Raw genomic sequence first — 21,519 nt, forward strand, 5'->3', positions numbered from 1 at the left:
TCATCTTACCTTCCTTTCCTCACTTTCAGGTCAGGGGATAAGTTTAAATCTTATGGCATGGAAGGGCTACGGACAATTTATTATGGCTCTTCAACAGGTGGACCTGGCCAAGACCCCAGCCAGCTGGTGGCAGAAAAGGTCAGGTCCCTACCTGGTTGGGTGGTCAATGGATATCTATTCAAACAGGCCAGCTTTTTCCGGTCCCAAAACAAAAGCCCTGGAAGTTCCCCTATAGATATGGGGGGTAATTCAAGGATGTCCCTAGCAGTGTGGGGATATAATGAGAATTCAAATCTGAAGAAAAGAGCTATAATTATAATCAACTATTAGTTTTCTTTTTGTATTAATTTGATGCCAGTGAATATAATATATGAGCATATTCACTTGGGATTAATGACATCTGTACTATAAATAATATACCCATTTAAACAGGTATCTGTTTTAAGTGAACCTAGTATGGTAACTTTTTAACATTTATGGAATTATTAAACAGGTAATTTAGTCAGAATGGAATTCTTAATAGTTCAGAGGCCCTTTAAAAAAATCAGTGTAATATTTTGCAAATGGTTGCTTTGTCATTTGGAATCACTGACTTTTTAAAAAAAAGTTGCCTTGTTTCATTCTAGTTCTACGCGCCATGGTGTGCACACTGTAGAAGATTGGAACCAGTTTGGAATGAAGTTGGTTTAGAGATGAAAAGGCTTCGGTCTCCAGTTAAAGTTGGAAAGATGGATGCTACTTCCTATACTAGTAAGCCTTTCTCCTCTGTGTATTTTAATATGCTCATTATCAGGAACATTGATGTCTTCATATGCAGAAATAATAACTCAAAATGGTGGCAGATTAAGCAGTAGCATTGTCTTTGCCCTTGAATCTTCTTATACAATTAATATGTTAGTAATTTTTGAGATTATTTTTACATTAAATCAAATCAGTTTGTATAATTAAACTACTATCTGTTGAACCTTGTGTTAGACACTTTGGGTTTACAGAGTATAAGGCATAGTCTCAATCCTCGAATTGCTTTGTAATTTAGCTTAAGGAGACAGAACTTCCTGTGGAAAAAATTGGGAACAGTTAAATATTTAATTGAGTTCCCAGTTAAAAGTATAGTAGAAGTTCAGAGCAGGAGAGCTCAAAAAAGGTTTGATGGACTAATAGAGACTTGAATTATGTCTTAAAAGGATTTAAATAAATAAAGGAATGAAAATATTTTAGGTAGGGTAAATAGCTCAGCAAAGACACAGAAATGAAAATGAACATCCGGTACATACCTAATCTGTTCCATGGGTTGAATTCTCTTGTTTTTGATTTAGTACCAAACAGTTTTGATGATTTCTGGTTCTTTTTATAGTTTGAGATCTGGTACTTCTGCATCTCTTTTGATTGCACTATTTTCTCAAACTTCCCTTGTTTCCTGACCTTTTTTCCCGTCCAGAGGGATATGATTATTTTATATTCTAGCTTTCTAAAATAATACTTTTGGAGTTTGTCATGGCAATGAATGAGTAAATTAATTTAGATATTATTGTTATTTAAAAAACATATTGGCAGGGCCTAACCATGAGCAATTAATACTTTACCAATAACTCTGCCTTCATTTTCTGTAAAGAATGTTTTATACTCATATTTATGTAGTTCTTGTGGGTGTCTTATGGATAAACTTGCAGATATTTTGAACATTCTCGTTATTTTTAATGGAATTTCTTCTCTCTTTTCTGGATAAGTTTTGTTTCTAATATGCAGAAATACTGATGATTTTTATGGATTTACTTTATATTCTGTGCATTTTGAATGTTATTGTATCACTTAATTTTAATTGAATTTTAATTAATTATTTAATTTGATCACGTCATCTTCATAAAGCAATAATTTGTTTTCTTTTTGCCTGTGCTTTTCCCTTGAATTTCTTTTTCTTGTCTTAAGACTATAGGTACTTTTGGGCAGCAAGGTGATGGCAGTGGATAGAGTGCTGGGCCTGGAGTCAGGAAAACTTATCTTCCTGAGTTCAAATCTGACCTCAGACACCTACTAGTTTGTGTGACCCTGAGCAAGTCACTTAACCCTATTTGCCTCAGTTTCCTCTCATCTGTAAAATGAGCTGGAGATGAAAATGGCAAACTATTTAAGCATCTTTGCCAAGAGAACCCAAGATGGGGCCATGAAGAGTTGGACACAGCTGAAACGACTGAACAAAATTAGCTACTTTATCTAGAACTGTGTCACATAATAGTGGTGATAATGGTTATCCTAGCTTTGTGTGTGACCTTACCGGAAAGGCCTTTAGCTTTTCTCCTTTTTTATATTCATTTAAAAATTTCTATTATTATTCTGAACTTAAACGCCAAATAAAATGAACATTATCATATATAGTAAAAAAAACATAGAGGATTATACATGAAATTTGAGAACTCCTATGTAGAATTTTATTTTATGTGTGTGTGTGTGTGTGTGTGTGTATATATAGATCTATATAGTTCAGCCTGTAGCTTTCAAATCTGTGCTGTTTCTTTTAGCCTTCCTTCTGTTCTCTTCTTTACATCAAGAAAAGGGTTCCTCACTTCCCTTCTCAATCCCTCTTTTCTCCCTTCCCCCCTTTTCCATGCATCATCTTTCTTTTTATTTTGGTGAGGCAATTGGGGTTAAGTGACTTGCCCAGGGTCACATAGCTAGTACATGTCAAGAGTCTGAGGCCGGATTTGAACTCAGGGCCTCCTGAATCCAGGGCTGGTGCTCTATCTACTGTGCCACCTAGGTGTCCCTCATCTTTCTTTCAAGAGGTTTTTTCAGTCTTTTAGAATCATAGCAGGTAAATGAATTAATTAGAATTCTCAAATCTTTCAACGTTGTTTTCTCCTTATAACATTGTATTGATATACTGTTCTGTTTCTGCTAATTTTACTCTGTGTCAGTTCATACAGGCCTTCCCAGTTTTCTCTGAAAATGTCTATTTCTTCATTTCTTAGAGTATACTAATTTTCCATTATATTCATACTACAACATTTCTGTATCTATTCCCTTATTAATGGGCATCTTCTTAAGTTTTTTTTGTTTTATTAATAAAAAGAAAACTATTATAAATATTATTGTTTGTTATGTCCTTTTCCTCTTGCTTTGATTTCCTTGTGTTGTAAACTTAGTAATCTTATCACTAGATCAGAGTTTGCAAAGTTTAGTAATTTTTTGACATAGTTGCAAATCACTTTCCAGAATCGTTTAATATGTTCACAACTCCACAAGCATTGCAACAGAATGCTTGCTTTCCTTCAGCTTCTCCAAAATTTGTCACCTTTTTTATCATCTTTGACAATATGTTGGATATTTGTATTTCTCTAATTAGGAGTGATTTGGAACATATTTTCAAATGGCTATTAATTGCTTGGATTTCTTCCATTGAGAACTCTCCTTTAAGATCCTTTGACCATTTATTAGTTTTGGAGAATGTCTCTTGTTTTTATAAATTTGAATCAATTCTTTATATGTCTCGCATATGAGACCCATATCAGAGAAACTTGGTGTAAAAAAAGTTTGCTCATTTAGTGATTTCCCTTCTAATTTCAGCTGCATTGTTTCTGTTTGTGCAAAAATTTTTATGTCGTTAAAATTAGCCATTTTACATTCTGCAATCTTTTTTATTCCTTGTGTAGTAATGAATTCTTCCCCATCCACTTTAATTTTCCAGTATATTTTGTGAATAATAAATCCTTATCTTAAATTTGGTCAGTTTTTGCAAATATGACATATGCAATGAAGAAATATATTCCTCTTTCTGTTCCCATTCAGTAATCTCATGTAATGTAGCATATCTAAATTTTCTGAAAGTATTCATGTTGTTAAACTTCTTTTCTGTTTGTCTTTTTGTCAAATCTTTCTAGATATGAAAGGTACACATTAAAATTCTTCCAGTATTATAGTTTGTTGTTTGTTTTCTCCTATAATCCATTTATCTTTTAAATATTTAGATGATATTTTTTTTGTCCATATTTAGCATTAATATTGATTATTGATAGTGTTTTTTAAGGATAATGTAATTTCTATGTTTATCTCTTTTAAATTGAATCTGTCTTTACTCTCACCTTGTCTGGGATCCTGATTACTATTCCTGCTTTTTTGAGTTCACCTGGGTTATAACAGATTTTCTTCCAGCTTCTTATTTTAACTATGTGAGAATCTTTGTTTCAAGTGTGTTTCCTGTAACAATCTATTGTTGGATTCTGCTTTCTAATCCGTTCTGCTATCCTTGTCCTTTTTATGGGCGACCTTATGCCATTCACTTTTACAGTTATCATAATTATAATAACATTAAGATAGTGCTTTAAGGTTTGCAACATATTTTGCATATGTTATATCATTTGATACTTGCAACAGTCTAGTGGTAGGTGCAGTTTTTATTCTGATTATACAGATGAGGAAACAGATGGAGAGAGTTTATTTTACTCGCTCAAGGTCAAACAACTGGTAATTGTTTGAGACAGGATGGATTTGAGCTTGTTTTCTTGTATCCAAGTCCAGTCTCTATCCTTTGCTCTACCTAGCCATTTTTTGTCATTATTATGTATTTCTTTCATCCTTCTCTTTGCTACTTTGTACTCAAGTAACCAGGAAGTGATGTCAGCACCATGACCGTTTAGTCTCCTGAGCCAATTAAGTCTCAAGAATGGTTTCAGTACCCTTGGCAAACATGCATAGGGGAGAGGGTTAGGATATTAGAGACAGAGCCAGGATACTAGAGCAGGATTAGGATATTAGTACCACCACTTTATAATGACTTTTCTGGTCAAAGTTCTAAATTACCTTTTAGAATGATAAACTAGTTCATAGCCTTACCAACAGTGAATTAGTATGCCTACCCTCTCATATTCTCTCCAGGAATTGTTAATTTGGCTTTTTTTTTTTTTGAGGGGGTAGGGAGAATATCATCTTTGTAAGTCTTTTGTGTCTGAGAAAAATCCTCAGACTTGTTTTCTTTTGTGTTTTTTTTTAATGGGGGGGCAGGAAGGGATTAAGTAACTTGCCCAGGGTCACACAGCCAGTGAGTGTCTAATATTGAATTTGAACTTGGGTCCTCCTAACTCTAGGGACAGTTCTGTATCCACTGCATCAACTAGCTGTCCCCAGAGTTGTTTTAATTTGCATTTCTCTTATTAATGATTTGGATCATTTTTAACATGATTTTTGATAATATTTTTCTTCTTTTGAGGACTAGTTGTTTGTATCCTTTTACCACTTAGCCATTGTAGGATGACTCTTTCAGTGTGCTTGGTAATGTGCTGGGTTCTGAGAATATAGTACAAAGAATGAAACAATCTCTATTTTCAAGGAGCTTACATTGTTGTAATGTCTGATTTTTTTTTTTTTGCTTGTATTTCTAGTGTTAATATTTTCATCATGTTTTGATCTGTAAAGGATATGTTTATTATTTCATGTCTATTGGACAGTGAGTTTAAGAAAGGCACAGTTGTTGGCAGAATTTAGTCTATAGACTCTACTTGGGACACTTTTAGATCCAGCCTCCACTATTCATCTTCCATCCCTTTATTCACAGAAATTTTCCTCCCTCTTTGCTTCTTTGTCTTTTGCTTTTTGTCTTTTTTTTTTCCTATACTCCAATATCCTTCAAAGTCTTCACACTAGAAGTCAGACTTGCAGACTGCACTTGGTAGTTGATCATAGACTGGAGTTTTTCTCTACTCCCTTATTAGGGCAACACTCAAATCCTTTCTTACACTAATGGCCCCTATCTAGCAGGGTTGTTGTGAGGATTGCATAAGATGATAGGTGTAAAGTGCTTTGCACACCATAAAAGCCAAGGAATTTGTCTCATACTTAACTGATGAAATTAACGTAACTAGCTGATGCCCCCTCCTTTTTTCACTTCTCTTAGACATCTTCTCTTACTACATTCCCCTTTACTTCAGTCTCTTGAAGAAATGCCCCTTCTTCTTACTAAGACCAACCTTTTATAGTTACCCTTGATCCCATTTTCTGCTGCAGATAGCCCTTATCACCATGTTCTTTCTAGGTTCTGTCTATAATGCCTCATTGTATGCATTTAGAAATGAGTCTTTTACTTGTCTCTTTGTTGTCTGTTGCTGTCTTTGCCTTTTGCATTTGTTCACTCTACATGCATTTGTCATTTAAGATGTTTGAGAAGCAAATCTTCTCAGTTCTGGTTTTTGTCTAAAAATATTTCAAACTATTTTTCACTATCGAATGTCCCTCTTTTTTTCATGTTATATTAAGCTCAGATTTGCAGGGTAGGTCACCCTGGGCTGCATCATGAGCTCCATTGTTCTTCAGAGCACATGGTTCCATTCCCTCCTAAAATTTCTAATCAGGAGAGAATAGTGTTTTTGGAATGTCCTTTCCTTTATATTCAAAGGGCTTCCTCTTGATAGGTTGTAGAATTTGTTTCTGAATTGAATCGTTAAATTTAAGCTTTATATGTCTTCAAGTTTGCAGCCTTCAGTTTTTGTTCTTGTACTTGTTTTGTTTTTGCTGGAGGCACTCTGAATTCTTTCAATGAGAATTTCTTTTTCTATGATCAGAAGTTCTGAGCAGTTCAGTTTTATTATTTCCTCCATTATGACATTCAGGTATTTTGTTTTGTTTTGACCCATCATGTTCTCCTGGGAATCCTGGGATCCTTACTGTTGTCTCCCTATATCTTGTCTTTGAGATAAGAATGTTTTGCTTGTATAGTGAGCATATTTTCTTTTAATATTACTGTTTTTTGCTTCTCCTCTTTTGGATTGTCCTTTACAATGCAAGTATTTGCATTCCCAATCTCTTGTTCTTTCTTTTGTTTCTTTAGTGAAGCTTGCCATTGAAGACTATTTTTTTTCTGCTAATTAGTTTTGCTTTGTAGGCCATAAATTATGCTCTCATTATTCTCCTTTGTCTTTTTAATCATTTACTATGGATTTTGATCCCATTTTCTCCTCAAATTCTACAGGATCTTCTGTCTCCTGAAGTATTGGTTTATTTTCCTTTATTTTTCAGTGTTTATTCTTAGCTGAATTTGTTTACTAGATTTGGAGGCCATGTTTCCTTCTGTTGTTTATGTTTTTCCTGGTGATTTTTCTGCTTATTTTCAAGGTCTTCAAGCTTTCTTCTTACTAAAATCTTGCGTAATTTATGTTACTTTCTCCCTTCTTCCCCCATTTTCTCCTATTGCTCACTTTCTGACTCTGCCTTTTGATTGTGGTCTCCTTGAGGCCTAGGTCTCAAATAATCTTACCCTCCTCCCATACTGGTCAGTTCATGTTTTACAGGCTTAGGTCTCTGCCCCAAACTGACTTTCAGATGCCCAAGACAGGCCCCAGATACTTCCTGTGCTGTTTTCCTCAGGCTTGCTGAAGTGCTTGCATATTCCATCTTCTCCAACCCCCACTACCCCAAGTGTTCCTATCCTGTTGTCTTATCCCTCTCCCTCTATTCTTTAATTCTTGGCGTAGCCATAGCAGTTTGGGAACTTTGCATTGTTGTTGTCACAGGGTTGTAGCCCCAGTCAGGCTCTTGCTCCTTAGGGGCTATAGCATTCCTTACCCTGGAGCCTGGGGCTTCAAGAGACTAGAAAGAGAAGGGGAGGGATAAGGGAAGGGGGGATGTGGTTGGGTTTATTATAATCCTGTGTTATGTCCTTGGGTGTGCTAGCAGAGTCTCATTGCTATAGAGATGAAAGAAGGGTTCTGAGTGAGCTGGGCCTGTAATGAGGAAAAGATAAGAGATAATTCAGAGTGATCAAATTGATCATTCTGCATATCCTTGCCTTTCATAGTCTCTGATACCTTGTTTGACAGCAATCTAATTCCAAACTATCCCTGCTCTTTTGGTAAAAAATAAGGACTATCAGATTCTCCTAATCTAGTGAACTTTTAATTGTAAGGACCCTTGAATTACAGTCTCCCACATTGCTTTTTACTCCTTGCTTTCTGCATTTGGAGAGGTGTTACAATTTTCTCAGGTAATGGGGGTAAATAATTTAAATTAATCTTGTTATAGAAACATCACAAAAAATGATTACTTAAAACAGAATAATTTGACAGTTGAATGGAGGATGGACTGAAGTAGTGAGAAACTTGAGGCAGGAAGGCCAACTGAAAGGGTGTTTCAGTAGTCCAGATATGAGGTGATTAAGGTATGTGCCGTGGTGGTGTCAGAGGAGAGAAGTTATGAAGGTAAAAACAACTGGACTTCATATCAGATTGGATTTGGGAATTAAGAGTGAAGGGTTGAGGGTGACCTAGGTTGCAAGCCTGTGACTGAATCTTACCATCTTCTCAAACTATTTTATTTCTCTCTTCCTCGTCAAGTTCCTAGAAAAAACTGTCTATATCCATCTTTACACTAGTGAAGACTGGTGTAGTAATAGAGAAATTAGGATGAGAGGATGATGAAGGATAGGGGGAACAATAATGAGTACAGTTTTGGTCACTTTGAATTTAAGGTGTCTATAGGATATCCACTTTGAGATGACTAATAGGCTTTTGGGAAGCAAGACTAGATGTCAGGAGAAAGGTTAGGACATATAGATCTGAAATCTGGACATATAGATCTGAGAATCATCTGAATAGAGCTGATAGTTGGACCTCTGTAAGATGATGAGATCAAGTGAAAGAATAAATAGAAGACGAACCAAGACAACTGTGGGGTGGGGGGCGTGGGGGGAGGACATGCTCACTATTAGCAGATATGACCTGTATGAAGATCCAGCAAAGGGGACTGAGAATCAGTAGCAAGACAGGTAGGAGGAGAATAGTGTCATGGAAACCTAGAGAGAATAGAATATTAAGGACAAGAGAGTTGATACGGGCCTAAAATTAATCAGAAGGGATTTTTTTGTGTGAAACAAAATTAAAGATGCAGCAGGGACTGAGAAGCTTCTCTCGTGAAAAATAATGAATCTACCAGAAAACAGGATAGCAGGAAGCATATAATTCCCATTTACTCAGTTGTTCCCTACTTATTATCAATAAGTCAGACATTTATCAAGTTCTTATTATGCATCAAATACTGTGCTAAGCACTGTGGTTACCAACAACAACAAAAAGGGCTAAAGTCAGTTCCCTGCTTTCAAGAAGCTCACAGTCTACTTAGGAACTTAAAGGATCAGGGGGGTACTTTACCTGTAATCATCCAGAGTTGTATACACAGTCATAGTTTTTTAAAATAGTACCACATCTGTGCCTTGATGAGGCTTTTGGATTAGGACTTTAGTGGAGGATTGGTATATAATGAAGATGAAATTTATTTATTATTCTTTTAATTTTCCAGGCATTGCTTCTGAGTTTGGAGTTAGAGGATATCCAACAATTAAGCTGTAAGTTGAGAGTCAAATGTGGTTGTTAAATGTGCATTTTTTTTATCATTCTGCTTATTTTACCTTGGAAAGTGTGTTTCTTAGTAGCTCATGAGACAGAAGGACTTTTTATTAAGCAACTATTTTAAAAATTTAACTAATACTAATAGCATGTTATGATTTTAAAAAAACTTTCTTGACAACATTTTTGGAAATTAGGTAATGAAAATAGTATTGCTCATATTATACAAACTATCATGCTGAGGTTCAAAGAGATTTATGGAATTTGCCTATTACGGAGCTAGATATTATTAGAGCCAAGACCTGAGCCCATGTTCATTTCTCTGAGTTTTATGTTTCAGTACAGCAAATTTTTGGTTTCAGCTAGGCACATCAGTGTAAAAGAAAAAAGGAAAAAAGAAAAAGAAATTAATAAATTTCTTGATTATGAACCAGGGCCTGTGGTTTAGTGAAAAGAACACTGTGCTTGGAATCAGAAGACTTGTATTTCAATCCTGCCTTTCCTACTTATTAGTTTTACCTATATCAAAGTCACTTAACTCTGAACTGCCTCAATTTCTTATCTCTAAAGTGGGGACAATAGTGATTTAATTACCTGCCTCTTAGTATTGTTGTAAGGACTACTCGAGAGAATAAGAAACAAGTGATTTGAAAATTGTAAAATGCTATAAAAATAGTAGCAATTATTGTGATGATTGAAAATTAAATGCTTACAAAAAATATTGCCTTTACTTAACTTTGGAATTTTGTGTTTAAATGAAAACTGTTTAAGATCATCTGGATTAATCAAAAGGTGAGTTAAATAATAATTTGTATTTATTGATCAAGCTTAGTGTAGGTACCAGAACTGAAGCATACCTTCTGGGACAATATACAACAAAGCAATTTCTTTTTAATTGACTTAGCAGTTTTCATTGCTTTTATTTTTTGCAGGGCAATGAGGATTGTTAAGTGACTTGCCCAGGGTCACACAGCTAGTAAGTGTCAAGTGTCTGAGGTCGGATTTGAACTCAGGTCCTCCTGAATCCAGAACCAGTGCTTTATCCACTTTGCCACCTAGCTGCCCCACATTGCTATATTATTTAAAAGCAGGGAGAATAGTCTGAAAACTATAAATCAATAAGCCTGGCTTCAATTCCCTGGAACATTCTAGGACACATTATTAAAAAGATGGTTGGCACACATCTATAAAAGCGAAGTCATAATATATTCATCAGCAACAGGTCATGCCACACTGATTTAATTTCCTTCTTGAAAGGAAATCAGTATATGAGAGGAATGATACAGATATAGTTTACCTTTATTTTGATTAACAAAAGCTTTTTGTCAAGTATGTGTTATAATTCTTTTGTAGAAGATGCGTGTATGTGCATACGTGCGTGTGTGTAAAAAGATTGAGAGGTTGAGATTTAACAATAATAAAATGAGAGGGATTCAGAACTAGTTGGATGGCTGAAAACAAAGCTATTAACCTCCCACTTCCTTGGTCTAACTCAATTCCTATTACTTTATTCCTCCACTTCACCTCAGCTATATAACAGAAATGGATCTGTCCTTGACCTTGCCAAAACCCATGGAAGTGTCCTACTTCCATGTTCACAAACTATGAAACTCTTTTATTTAAGTATAGTCTTTTATCATGATATGAGTCCTTACCTTTTAATTACTTTCCATCTCTCACTGTGACCTCCATTCCTTCATTCCTTCATTCCTTAGTTCTTTCCCAAGTTATTACTTCTTTGCTATTCTTATCTTGTTTCCTTCCCTGCTACCTACAAACATTCCCATGTCTCAGCTATCATTAAAAAAAGAAAACAAAACAAAAAAGCAAGAAACAAACTCTAACTTGACCTGACCCTCCACACATCCTATCATCCTTTATATCTCTTCTCCCCTTCTAAGTAAAAGTCCTTGAGAAAACTTTTTCTAATAGGTGCTTCTACATCTTCTACTGTCTCTTCTTAACCACCTACATACAGTCTGGTTTCTTACTTTACCTTTCCACTGAAACTGACCTTTCCAAAGTAACCAATGATCTCTTAATTGTCTAATGGCTTCAAACCATAGCCTTCTTGATTTCTCTGCAGCATGACACTAATAATATCCTTCTCCTTCTAGATACTCTGAAGGTTTTCATGACACTGCTTTCCTGCTTGTCTTCCTACCTGACTACTCTTTCTTTGTCTCCTTTGTTCATTTTCCATCTATGTCATAACTCTTAACTGTGGATTTCCCATAAGACTGTTCTGGGCCTTTTTCTCTTTTCCCTAACGTTATCTTGCTTGATCTCATCAATTCCTGTGGTGGATTAAATTATCATTTCAATATATGTGATTTCCAGATCTTTACATCCAACCCAATTCTTTCTCCTGAGTTCTAGTCTTAAATCACCACCCATGTCTTTTGGACATTTTAAACTGTATGTTCCCTGAGCATCTCAAATTTAATATATTTAAAACAGTCCTTATTATCTTTCCCTCAAAGCCTTCCCCTCATAACAACTATATCATGATTGAGTATATCATCATCATCGTTATCCCAGTCACTCAGTTTTACAACCTTGACTACACACTCTCCCTCAGATCACATATACAGCCCATTTCTAATTCTTGTCATTTACTCTGAGAATTTCTCAAGTATATATTTCTTTTTCTCTACTCATACAACCATTACTCCAGTTCAGGCCTTCACCCCCTCTCATCTAGGCTATAGCAGTAGCCTTCTAATTTGTGTCTGTGCTTCTTGTCTCTCCCCAGACCAATCCATTTTCAGCTTAGATAACTCATTTTTCTGAAGTACGGGTTTCTTAAATCTCTTCACCTCCCATCTCATTAAATGGTGTTACCTGTTTCCTACAGTATTATGTGAGGTCTTCCATTTGCCTTCTAAAGTTCTTTTCAAATAGGTTTACCTTTCTGGACTCCTTGAACTTTACTCTCCTTTGTATAATCTGTGATCAGTCTACTTGTTGTTCCTTACACATGACATTCCACCTGCTACCTCTGTTTTTTCACTGGATGTCCCGAATGCTCTCCTCCTCACTCCTTCCTCCTTCCTTTCCTTGGCTTGCTTCTAGACCCAGCACAAACCCTATCTTTTTCAGGCCTTTTTCAGTCCCATCCCCCCCACCCCTCACTCCCAATGCATTGTTCTCCACTGCAGCATGTTCCTTCCCCTCTAAGATTATCTTCTGTCTACCTTGTATCTGTGCCTGGTCCTATGCCCTTTCACATTTTTTATCAATGATTTGTATATAATATACTTATTATTTTTAGAGAAGATAAAGCAAGGAGAATTATGTAACACTAATTACAGAATCAGTATGCACGAAGGAGCTAAAAGATTGGACTGAATCTAGCAGGATGGAATTCAGTAGGAATAAATATGAACTCTTAATCTTGGGTACAAAAAATAAGCTTCACTAATATATGATGGGAGAGTCATAGATGGATGGCAGTTTATTTGAAAATCTGCCAGTTTTAGACTGCAAGCTCATTATGAGATGTGATTTTACAGCCACAAAAGCTAATGTGGTCTTGGGTTGCCTTAAGAGAGGCATAATTTTGAGGAATAGATGATAATCCTGTTATACTCTCGTATTATCAGATCTTATCTGTAATTTTGTATTTGGTTCTGCATGTGTGGTTTATAAAGGACATTGTTGAACTATCATTTCCAGAAAAGAGTAAGAAAGATAATGAAGGGTCTTGAGTTCATGTAATTTTAGGATCATTTGAAGGAACTGGTCTTGTTTAGCCTGTAGAAGAAAAGTCTCAGGGAAAATGAGAGTTATTGTCAAGTATTTTAAAATCTATTACATAGAGGAGGTTTGTTTTCTTTGTACCCAAAGGGCAGAAGCAGCAGCAATAGCTGGAAGTTGCAAAAAGACCACTATAGGCTTGATATTAAAAAAACAAAACTTCTTAAAAATGAGAGCTGTTCAAAAACCAAATGGGCTTCATTGAGATTTGGAAGTTTCCTCCTTTTTAAACCTCTTAAAGCAGAAACTGCATGATCAGTTGTTGGATATGTTATAGTGAGGATTTCTTTTGTATATCAGTTGGAATAGATGGCCCTAGAGAAATAAATCAAAGTGCCTTTTGTAATGCCTAAAATTCTACCTGTGATATTTAAAATCTAATGTGTGGTCGCCTTAAATTAGAAAAGCTTTAGCACCAGTCTTTGGGCATTAAGCAAAAACCGCCTTCATTTAGCTATCTAAGAGAAAAAGAGTCTTCTTCCTGCTAGCCCCCGTCAGACAGGAAGCCGGGCCACACACACACACATACACACACCCCTCCAAGCTAATTGGCTAGTAACTTTGATTCTTTGATTGACACGACCCACAGGCAGTTCTATAGATGTAACTTCCCGACACTGGGCAACTTCTGGATGCCTGGTAACTTTCAGACACCAATCCGACCTTCAAAAACCCCAGAAAGGTCACCTCATGCGTACTCCTCAGGGCAGAGCTTCCCTGCAATGTCTTTTTCAGCAGGTTGGTGGCACTCCAATTCTCACACTTTCGAGTATCAAATTTTTTTATTTTGTTTGTAACATTTTATAAATTTTTGTATTTTTTTCTATCTTGCATCTCCTGTGCATTCATGTGAAAGCAATTAATTTTACTGTCCCTTCTATTAAATATCATCACAATTAATTATCTTCTTGTATTTTTAAGTTTTTTTTCACCTTCATGATTCCTCTGAGTTTTCTATCCCATGAGAGTTTTATGTAATTAGGAATTATTGATTCCTGAAAGAATTTAGAGAAATTCATTGTATTTAATAAATATTTATTAAGTGACTACCAGATGCCAGGCACTATGCTAAATCCTAGGGATATAAAAAAGACAGTGGATAGAGCACTGGCCCTGGATTCAGGAGTACCTGAGTTCAAATCCGGCCTCGGACACTTGACACTTACTAGCTGTGTGACCTTGGGCAAGTCACTTAACCCCCATTGCCCCACAAAAAAAAAAAAAAAAAGACAAAGAAATATAGTCCCTGCCCCCAAAGGGCTTATAGTCTAATAGGGGAAGACACACACACACAAAAGGAATTGGGGTTGCGGGGGAGAACCCATGAGTGGGTATAATATTCCATAGAGTTGAAACCAAGCCAAGCTGTTGATGGAAAATAGATATTAGCTGAAAAGTTCATACCCACTCTTCTATAGAGGAAGGCATTGTAAAGAATTTTTTGTTGTTCAGTCATTTCCAACTCTTCATGAAGCCATTTGGATTTTTTGGGGGCAAAGATACTAGAGTGGTTTGCCATTTCCTTCTCGAGCTCATTTTACAGATGAGGAAACTGAAGCAAACAGGGTTAAGTGACTTGCTCAGGATCACACAGCTAGTAAGTGTCTGAGGCCACATTTGAATTCAGGTCTTCCTGACTCTAGGTACTAACATCTTATCCAGTATACTGCTTATGGGAAGAATTTAGTCCTTCACTTTCTAGCTCTTCAGTCTGAGGGGAGAGCAACTGGTGGAGTTGAAAACCAAAAGCCTAGTTAATTAATATGATGGTAAGTTTTCAGATAATCAGCTTATCCTGGAAATCCTTTATTGTCCTTGAATCAACTAGTGAAATCAAATAGCTTTTCTTGTTTTCTTTAAGACTTTTGAGTAGTGATTAAGATATATTGACTTTAATAATCATTTTGCATTGAAATAATTTACATACTCATATTCAAATAACCTTGTGACCTCATCAGTTTGGGAGTTCCCTCCAATTATGCAGAACACAGACAATTCATGTTGGCCTATCCTCCCACTCATGATCCCCAAAGTTTGCCATAGGGCAATAACCTAACATCTCCATGGTGCCAGTAGAGGGTGCTCTGGATGTCCATTTGTCCCTGCCCTTCCTATGTGACTAGCCCATCTCTTTCCATGGTACAAAGCTGAGATGACATCCTTGACCACATTCTTCTTTGGAGTTCCTTATTGATTATATATTGCAGCCTGTTCACAACTCTTATGTGTGTTTCCATTACTGGCTATGTGATGCATATCTGTAGTTCTTAGGACTCTTATAGTGTTCAGGTTTCACTGCCATGTAGCATAGGTAAAATGCTTGTTTTGAAAAGATTGAGCCTTTGCTTTTAAGAGTAGCTTAGGGTCTGTAAAAATGCTTGGACATTTCCTGAAAACAATCTAATCTATTCTCCTCCTTTTCAACACTTGACCCAGCTCATTGACCATCTGTATTATCTATTTCAGGTATATATACTATTGGACAAGTTCTATAGGGTGTCAGTTCAGATGTATATTGAAATTTGGGCAATATGAGGTCTTCATTGTTTTGCTCTTTGCTTTGTGGTAGACAGGCCAGATTTCTTTGAATGATTATAAAGTTCTTCCTGGAGTCCCTTCATAGTCTTAGGGTGAAATCAGCTGATGTCATTCATAAACCAAAGCATCCTGATGACTTCACCATTTTTAGGGTACCCCTCCATCCACCAGGATTTTATGCTGAATCTCCATCATGGCATTGAATACTCTTGGAAAGCATATATCTCCCTGTTTTATGCTCTGTGTGATGTTTATTATCAGAGGTTATTTTTGATGATAAATCTTTCATGAAATCTTGAAAGATCTTGCTGTATGGATGGAAGGCAGCTTATTGTAAAAATAAAGCCAAATGCTTTTTTTTGTGATTAAAAAAAGTAAGCACAATGAAATCTGATATTTTTCTACATCTTTTAGTCAATTATGAGATGGTAAAGATTTGGTCCTTTGTTGATTATTATTTGGGAAAGCCCACTTCTTGTTTACTGATACCTTCATCAAAGATATCTGAGTGTATGTCCCTTATAGAGATTTTGTATAGGTAGGAAAACACATATATATCTTCATATATATGTGTGTGTGTTTGTGTGTTTCTCTGTAGAGATAAATGTATATATGTAAACTTCTTTCTTTATTTCTTTGTTTCTCTTTCTCCTTTTCTTTTTCTTCCTTCCATCTGTCCGTCTATCTTTAGTTAGGTATGCCTCATTGGCAGAAAGACATAACCTAGTATACATGTGGGAGGTGCCCTTACTGCTAAACCCAGTAGAGAGGGACAGGTAGGGACCCCCTCCCCCAAACTCAGAATGATTCTGCATCTTACCTGCCTTAGTTGAACACAGGACCCTCTCTCCAGGGATGAAAGCATTAAAGAAATGGAGGAGGTATAGACAAGGGAGTGAGGGCTTGATTTGCATACCCTCTGGCTCTCAGATTCTCAAAAGATACACACACTTATAGATATATATTTTCTATATGAATGACTATGCATAAAGATATATCTATATATACACATACATATACTTTACTTTCCCATGTATGCAAAATATTTTATGAAGTACTATACATTAAGTTGTTTGGAATTATTTTTCTTTGCAACTTGGTTGAGTTCTTCTAAATTCAGTTGCTATTTAATGTATGCCCCCGTAACTCTTACTTCTATTACATTGCATTTATATTTTTGAAATTAAATTTTCATAACTATAATCAAATAACTTTCTAACTAAAAAATCAAAACCATATTCAAATATTGAAATAATCAGAAACCCAAATCAATCTTTTCTTCTTTTTCTTTTGAAGATTAAAAAATGATCTAGCATATAACTACCGAGGGCCTAGAACTAGAGATGATATCATTGAATTTGCTCATAGAGTATCTGGGTAAGTATTTGTTCTTCCTTGAAAATAATTTAATGTAATAGAGTCAAATGTGGAGAATTAAAGTATTAAGGATATTGATTAAATATTTTTTGTGTTTTAATTGTATAATTACAACTTACATTTCTTTTTCAAAACATAAGTTTATCTAGCAGATATGTAGGATACAGATGAATTACAGAAAAATGCAATTTTTTTAGGGAGGGGTCCTTAAGTCATTAACTTTGCTTTTCACATATTCCTTAAAAATTAGATTTTAAATGCCATTATATTTCATCATTATTGCATTACCTTTCATTGTAATTTCAATTATATACCTCAACATAAAACAATAAATAGAAAAGTGACAAGCTAACTTGGTAATCCTATATTTTACTTTAATGAGCATATCCCATTTGTCACTTTAGTTTTTATTTTTAAAATTTTTTTGTTTTGTTTTTGCAGGCCAATGAGGTTAAGTGACTTGCCCAGGGTCACAAAGCTAGTAAATGTCAAGTGTGTGAGATCAGATTTGAACTCAGGTCCTCTTGAATCCAGGGCAGATGCTTTATCCACTGTGCCACCTAGCAGCCCCTGTAGTTCTTATTTACTTAACATGTTCAAGAAAATAGGTGAATAGATTTCATTTAATCTTTTCTTAATTGAAATATATTATGAAATAATATGTACCCCACTTTTAGTTCTCATATTACTTAGAGAGACCATTCATTCCATAGACTTAAACATTGATTTCTCTTTGCCTAGACACTTTAAAACACACATGCGTGAGCACGTGCACACACGTGCCTATAAATATACTTTATTAAAGTGTGTTAGGACCATAATAGGGCACATTAAGGTCATAACATTATTGACATTTTTGATTAGTTTTAATACCTCATAGAAAACTTGTGAGGTTTTGAGGTTTGTTTGGTGCTAACTAGTTGATAGGGTCACAGAGACTCTTGAAATCAACTTTTCAAGTTGGTCTGAACTTTTTTCCTTTTCATTGCATCCAGAATGGCTACAACTGAAGCATGTGCAATGTGAGACCTTGTGTATATAAGTCGATTGCTACCACTTATTAAATGTGGCAGTGTTGAATTTCATAAAAGTACTATTCAGACAGCAAAAGCGATAAAAATTTGACCATGAAATGTGAAAGTCAATACATAAAGTTTAATCTTATTCACTGATTCAGCATTCACCAAATACTGAGCATCTGCTATTTGCAAAGCACTATGCTAGGTCCTGAGCTGCATTTATACTTTAAATAAGATAAGTGCCTATGTTCATGGAGCTAACAGTACAAGAGATGGGCATATAAGACATAATTAATTAGTTTGGAGAGTTGTAAAGTATGTGAAATCTAAGATTGAAGATTATTTAACATTAGATGTATAGGAGTTATGGGGTAGAAGATGGATTAGGTAGAACTTCATTGAAGAGATAGGCTTTAGGGAAGGAGAGTAGGGAATAAGCATTTATATATTACCTAATATTACTGTGTTCCAGGCACTGTGCTAAGCTCTTTACAGATGTGTAAAGGCATTTGAAAGGTGAAGAAAGAAAGGAAGGGTACTGCAAAAGTGAGAATGCAAAAAGGCAAATGAAAGAACACAAGTTAGATAATATTCTGTTTTGGTTGGAGCAAAGAGTATGAAAGGGAGTGTGGTAAGTAGCAGTTAGATATCACTTTAAGGTTTGTAAAACTTTTGGGGGGGGCAGGGCAATGAGGGTTGAGTGACTTGCCCAGGGTCACACAGCTAGTAAGTGTCATGTGTCTGAGGCCAGATTTGAACTCAGGTCCTCTTGAATCCAGGGCCAGTTCTTTATCCACTGAGCCACCAGCTGCCCTCCCCCCCAGCCCCCCTTTTTTTGTTTTTGTTTTTTGTGGGGCAATGATTGTTAAGTGATTTGCCCAGAGTCACACAGCTATTAAGTGTCAAGTTTCTGAGGCTGAATTTGAACTCAGGTCATCCTGAATCCAAGACCAGTGCTTTATCCACTCCGCCACCTACCCGCCCCCCAAGGTTTACAAAGCATTTTACAAATATTATCTTATTGATCCTCCCCAAAATTTTGGGAGGTGAGTTATTATTATCATTTCCATTTCCAAGATGAAGAAATTGGGAAAAAACAAATTACATGATTTGTCCAGGGTCACACAATATCTCTCTGAGGCAGAATTTGAACTCAGATCTTCTTGACTCCTGTTCCACTATTTTGTTTACTATGCCACTAGCTGGAAAGTGAGGTTTTTCACATATTTTTGAAGGCCTTGATTATTTAAAAAAATTAGGACCATTCTTTATATGTAGTAGGGAACCCTTGAATATTTTTAGTAGAGATTTGACCGATTCAATTCAGTTAATTATCCTTGAAGTGCTAGGTGTATGCAAAATACAATACTCAGGGAAGCTAAAAATATGAAAATGAAATACTCTCTTATCAGAGAGTTTACATTTTCTTAGAATGCATAAATATTGGTCTAGCAGTGTGATTAATTGATGGTTTGGAGAGGGGGAAAATTGAAATGGAAAGAACCACTTCTCAGCTATTATTAGAATATAGTTAGGTGATAATTAATACCTGTATTAGGGTGTTGACAGTGGGTATAGTGAGGAGGGCACAGAAGCAAGAGATTTTTCAGAGATGGGAATGGCAGTATTTGGCAAATGATTGATTGGACATGAAGAGCAAAAGAAAGGAAGAAGCAAAGATACCCAAGAGTGAATGGTGGTACCAGTGAGGGAAAAAATGGGAGTCAGAAGGACTGACAAGTATAAAGGGAAAAATACTACATCAGCTTTGTTTTTGACATGTTGAATTTGAAGTTCTACTAGGAAATAAAGATGCAGAGATGTTGTAGTTATATTTAGAATTGTAGGACATATAGAAGTTTGGAAACATAATTTTTAGTCATCTTCTTAGGTGATAATCAAGCTCTGGGAACAAAGAAGATTGATGCTCTCAGTGAGCCTACAGTATAACAACATGTAAACAACAGTGTACAAATAATACATACAGAACAAGAATCAACAGAGGGAATGCACTAACATTAAGGGGGCTCAGTAAAGGATTCTTGAGGAAGGTAAGATTTTAGCTGAAACTGTAAGAAAGCCAGGAGACACAAATGAGGAGGGAGATAAGTCCAGACATAGAAGATTGCTAGTGAAGATGCCAAGGGTATGGAGAAGAATATCTTCTGTAAAGAACAGCCATTGTTACTGCGTCTCAGGGTATGTGGAAGTGAGTAAAATGTAAGAAGACTGGAAAGGAAGAAGGGTGAAGGTATGAAGGATTTTAAAAGCAAAATAGAAGGTTTTATATTCGATATATTATTATTATTATTTATTTTGATTATATTTGATCCTGGAGGTAATAGGGAGCCACTAGAGTTCATTGAATTGGGGCATTTGTCATAATCAGACCTGTGCTTTAGAAAGCTCGTGAAGGATATAGATATATTGGAGAAACGTTAGGCAGGGAGACCAAGCAGGAGGCTATTGCAGTACTCTAGGGATAGATGATGAGGAAATGTGCCAGCACAAAAGCAGTATTAGAGGAGAGAAGGAGGCTGTTAAGAAGGTACAATTGATAGGATTTTTCAACAGATTGGATTTCAGGGAGGGTTAAAAAAATGGGAGAAATTGTGGATGACACCTGGATTTGGAGCCTTGAAAACTGGGAGGATGGTAGAATGAGAAGAAAAGAAGTGGAGGTACTGAATGGAGTTTAGACAGGAAAATGAGGAAAGGTACCTGTTAGGTAACATAGACATGTTTATAGGCAATATGAAAGCAACATGTAGACAAGGAGAGACTGAAGATTACTAAGAGAATTGTTGATAGAAGAGACTGCTGGAGAAGATTGAATTGAATTGGATCATTTGTACATACAGAAAGGTTTTACTTGTCAAAGACAAAGGCCACCCCTGAGTTGGAGTCATGATGCTTGGATTCCTATGTGCATGACTATCATGAGCTAGTCAATCTTTCAGTTTTAATTTCCTCAATTTAAAAAAAAAAGAAATGATAATACTTGCAACAACTCACAGGGTTGTTATGAGTAAAGTTCTTTGCAAACCTTAAACTATTCTATAAATTTGTCAATTTGTCTTTATTATTAAGGGTCACCAGAGGGATTCGTATCGATCTGTGTAAGAGTGAGTTATAGGGGCAGCTAGGTGGCGCAGTAGATAGAGCACCGGCCCTTGAGTCAGGAGGACCTTAGTTCAAATCCGGTCTCAGACACTTGTGTGACCCCAGGCAAGTCACTTAACTCCAGTTGCCTCACCAAAAAAAAAAATAGAGTGAGTATAGTAAGAGACCTTAGCCTTAATTAGGAGTAGAGCTACTTTTCATAGGAAAAGAGAAAAGAATGAACAAATGGTGCTGATAAGTTTTGAGGAAGGGAGAAAAAGTGGGTTAACAACCTGAAAGATTATATGATTTTAGCAAGCTAAATATATTTATATTTTGGTAACTTTTGTCTTCAGAGTTTAGGGAACTGGAAGATAGAGACATCCAGATATTTTAGGACA

The 21,519-nt window shown here is 35.9% G+C and overlaps 1 protein-coding gene across 4 annotated transcripts in view; it reads left to right on the forward strand.

Moving 5' to 3' along the window:
* The window catches only part of TMX3 (thioredoxin related transmembrane protein 3), an 88,973-nt gene that overhangs the window by 14,960 nt on the left and 52,494 nt on the right, over positions 1 to 21,519 (forward strand). The window contains exons 1-4 of one of the 4 annotated variants that reach the window (XM_043993533.1): positions 115 to 138; positions 627 to 750; positions 9,277 to 9,322; positions 16,917 to 16,997. In XM_043993533.1, the coding sequence (XP_043849468.1) occupies positions 693 to 750; positions 9,277 to 9,322; positions 16,917 to 16,997 (185 nt within the window). In that variant the 5' untranslated portion in view covers positions 115 to 138; positions 627 to 692. Of the gene's footprint in view, positions 1 to 114; positions 139 to 626; positions 751 to 9,276; positions 9,323 to 10,096; positions 10,116 to 16,916; positions 16,998 to 21,519 lie in introns of those variants that run through there. The other 3 variants (XM_043993525.1, XM_043993529.1, XM_043993541.1) reach the window with 3 other exon arrangements.

The sequence above is a fragment of the Dromiciops gliroides genome, chromosome 1 (genome assembly GCF_019393635.1).
Source record: "Dromiciops gliroides isolate mDroGli1 chromosome 1, mDroGli1.pri, whole genome shotgun sequence".
NCBI lineage: Eukaryota > Metazoa > Chordata > Mammalia > Microbiotheria > Microbiotheriidae > Dromiciops > Dromiciops gliroides.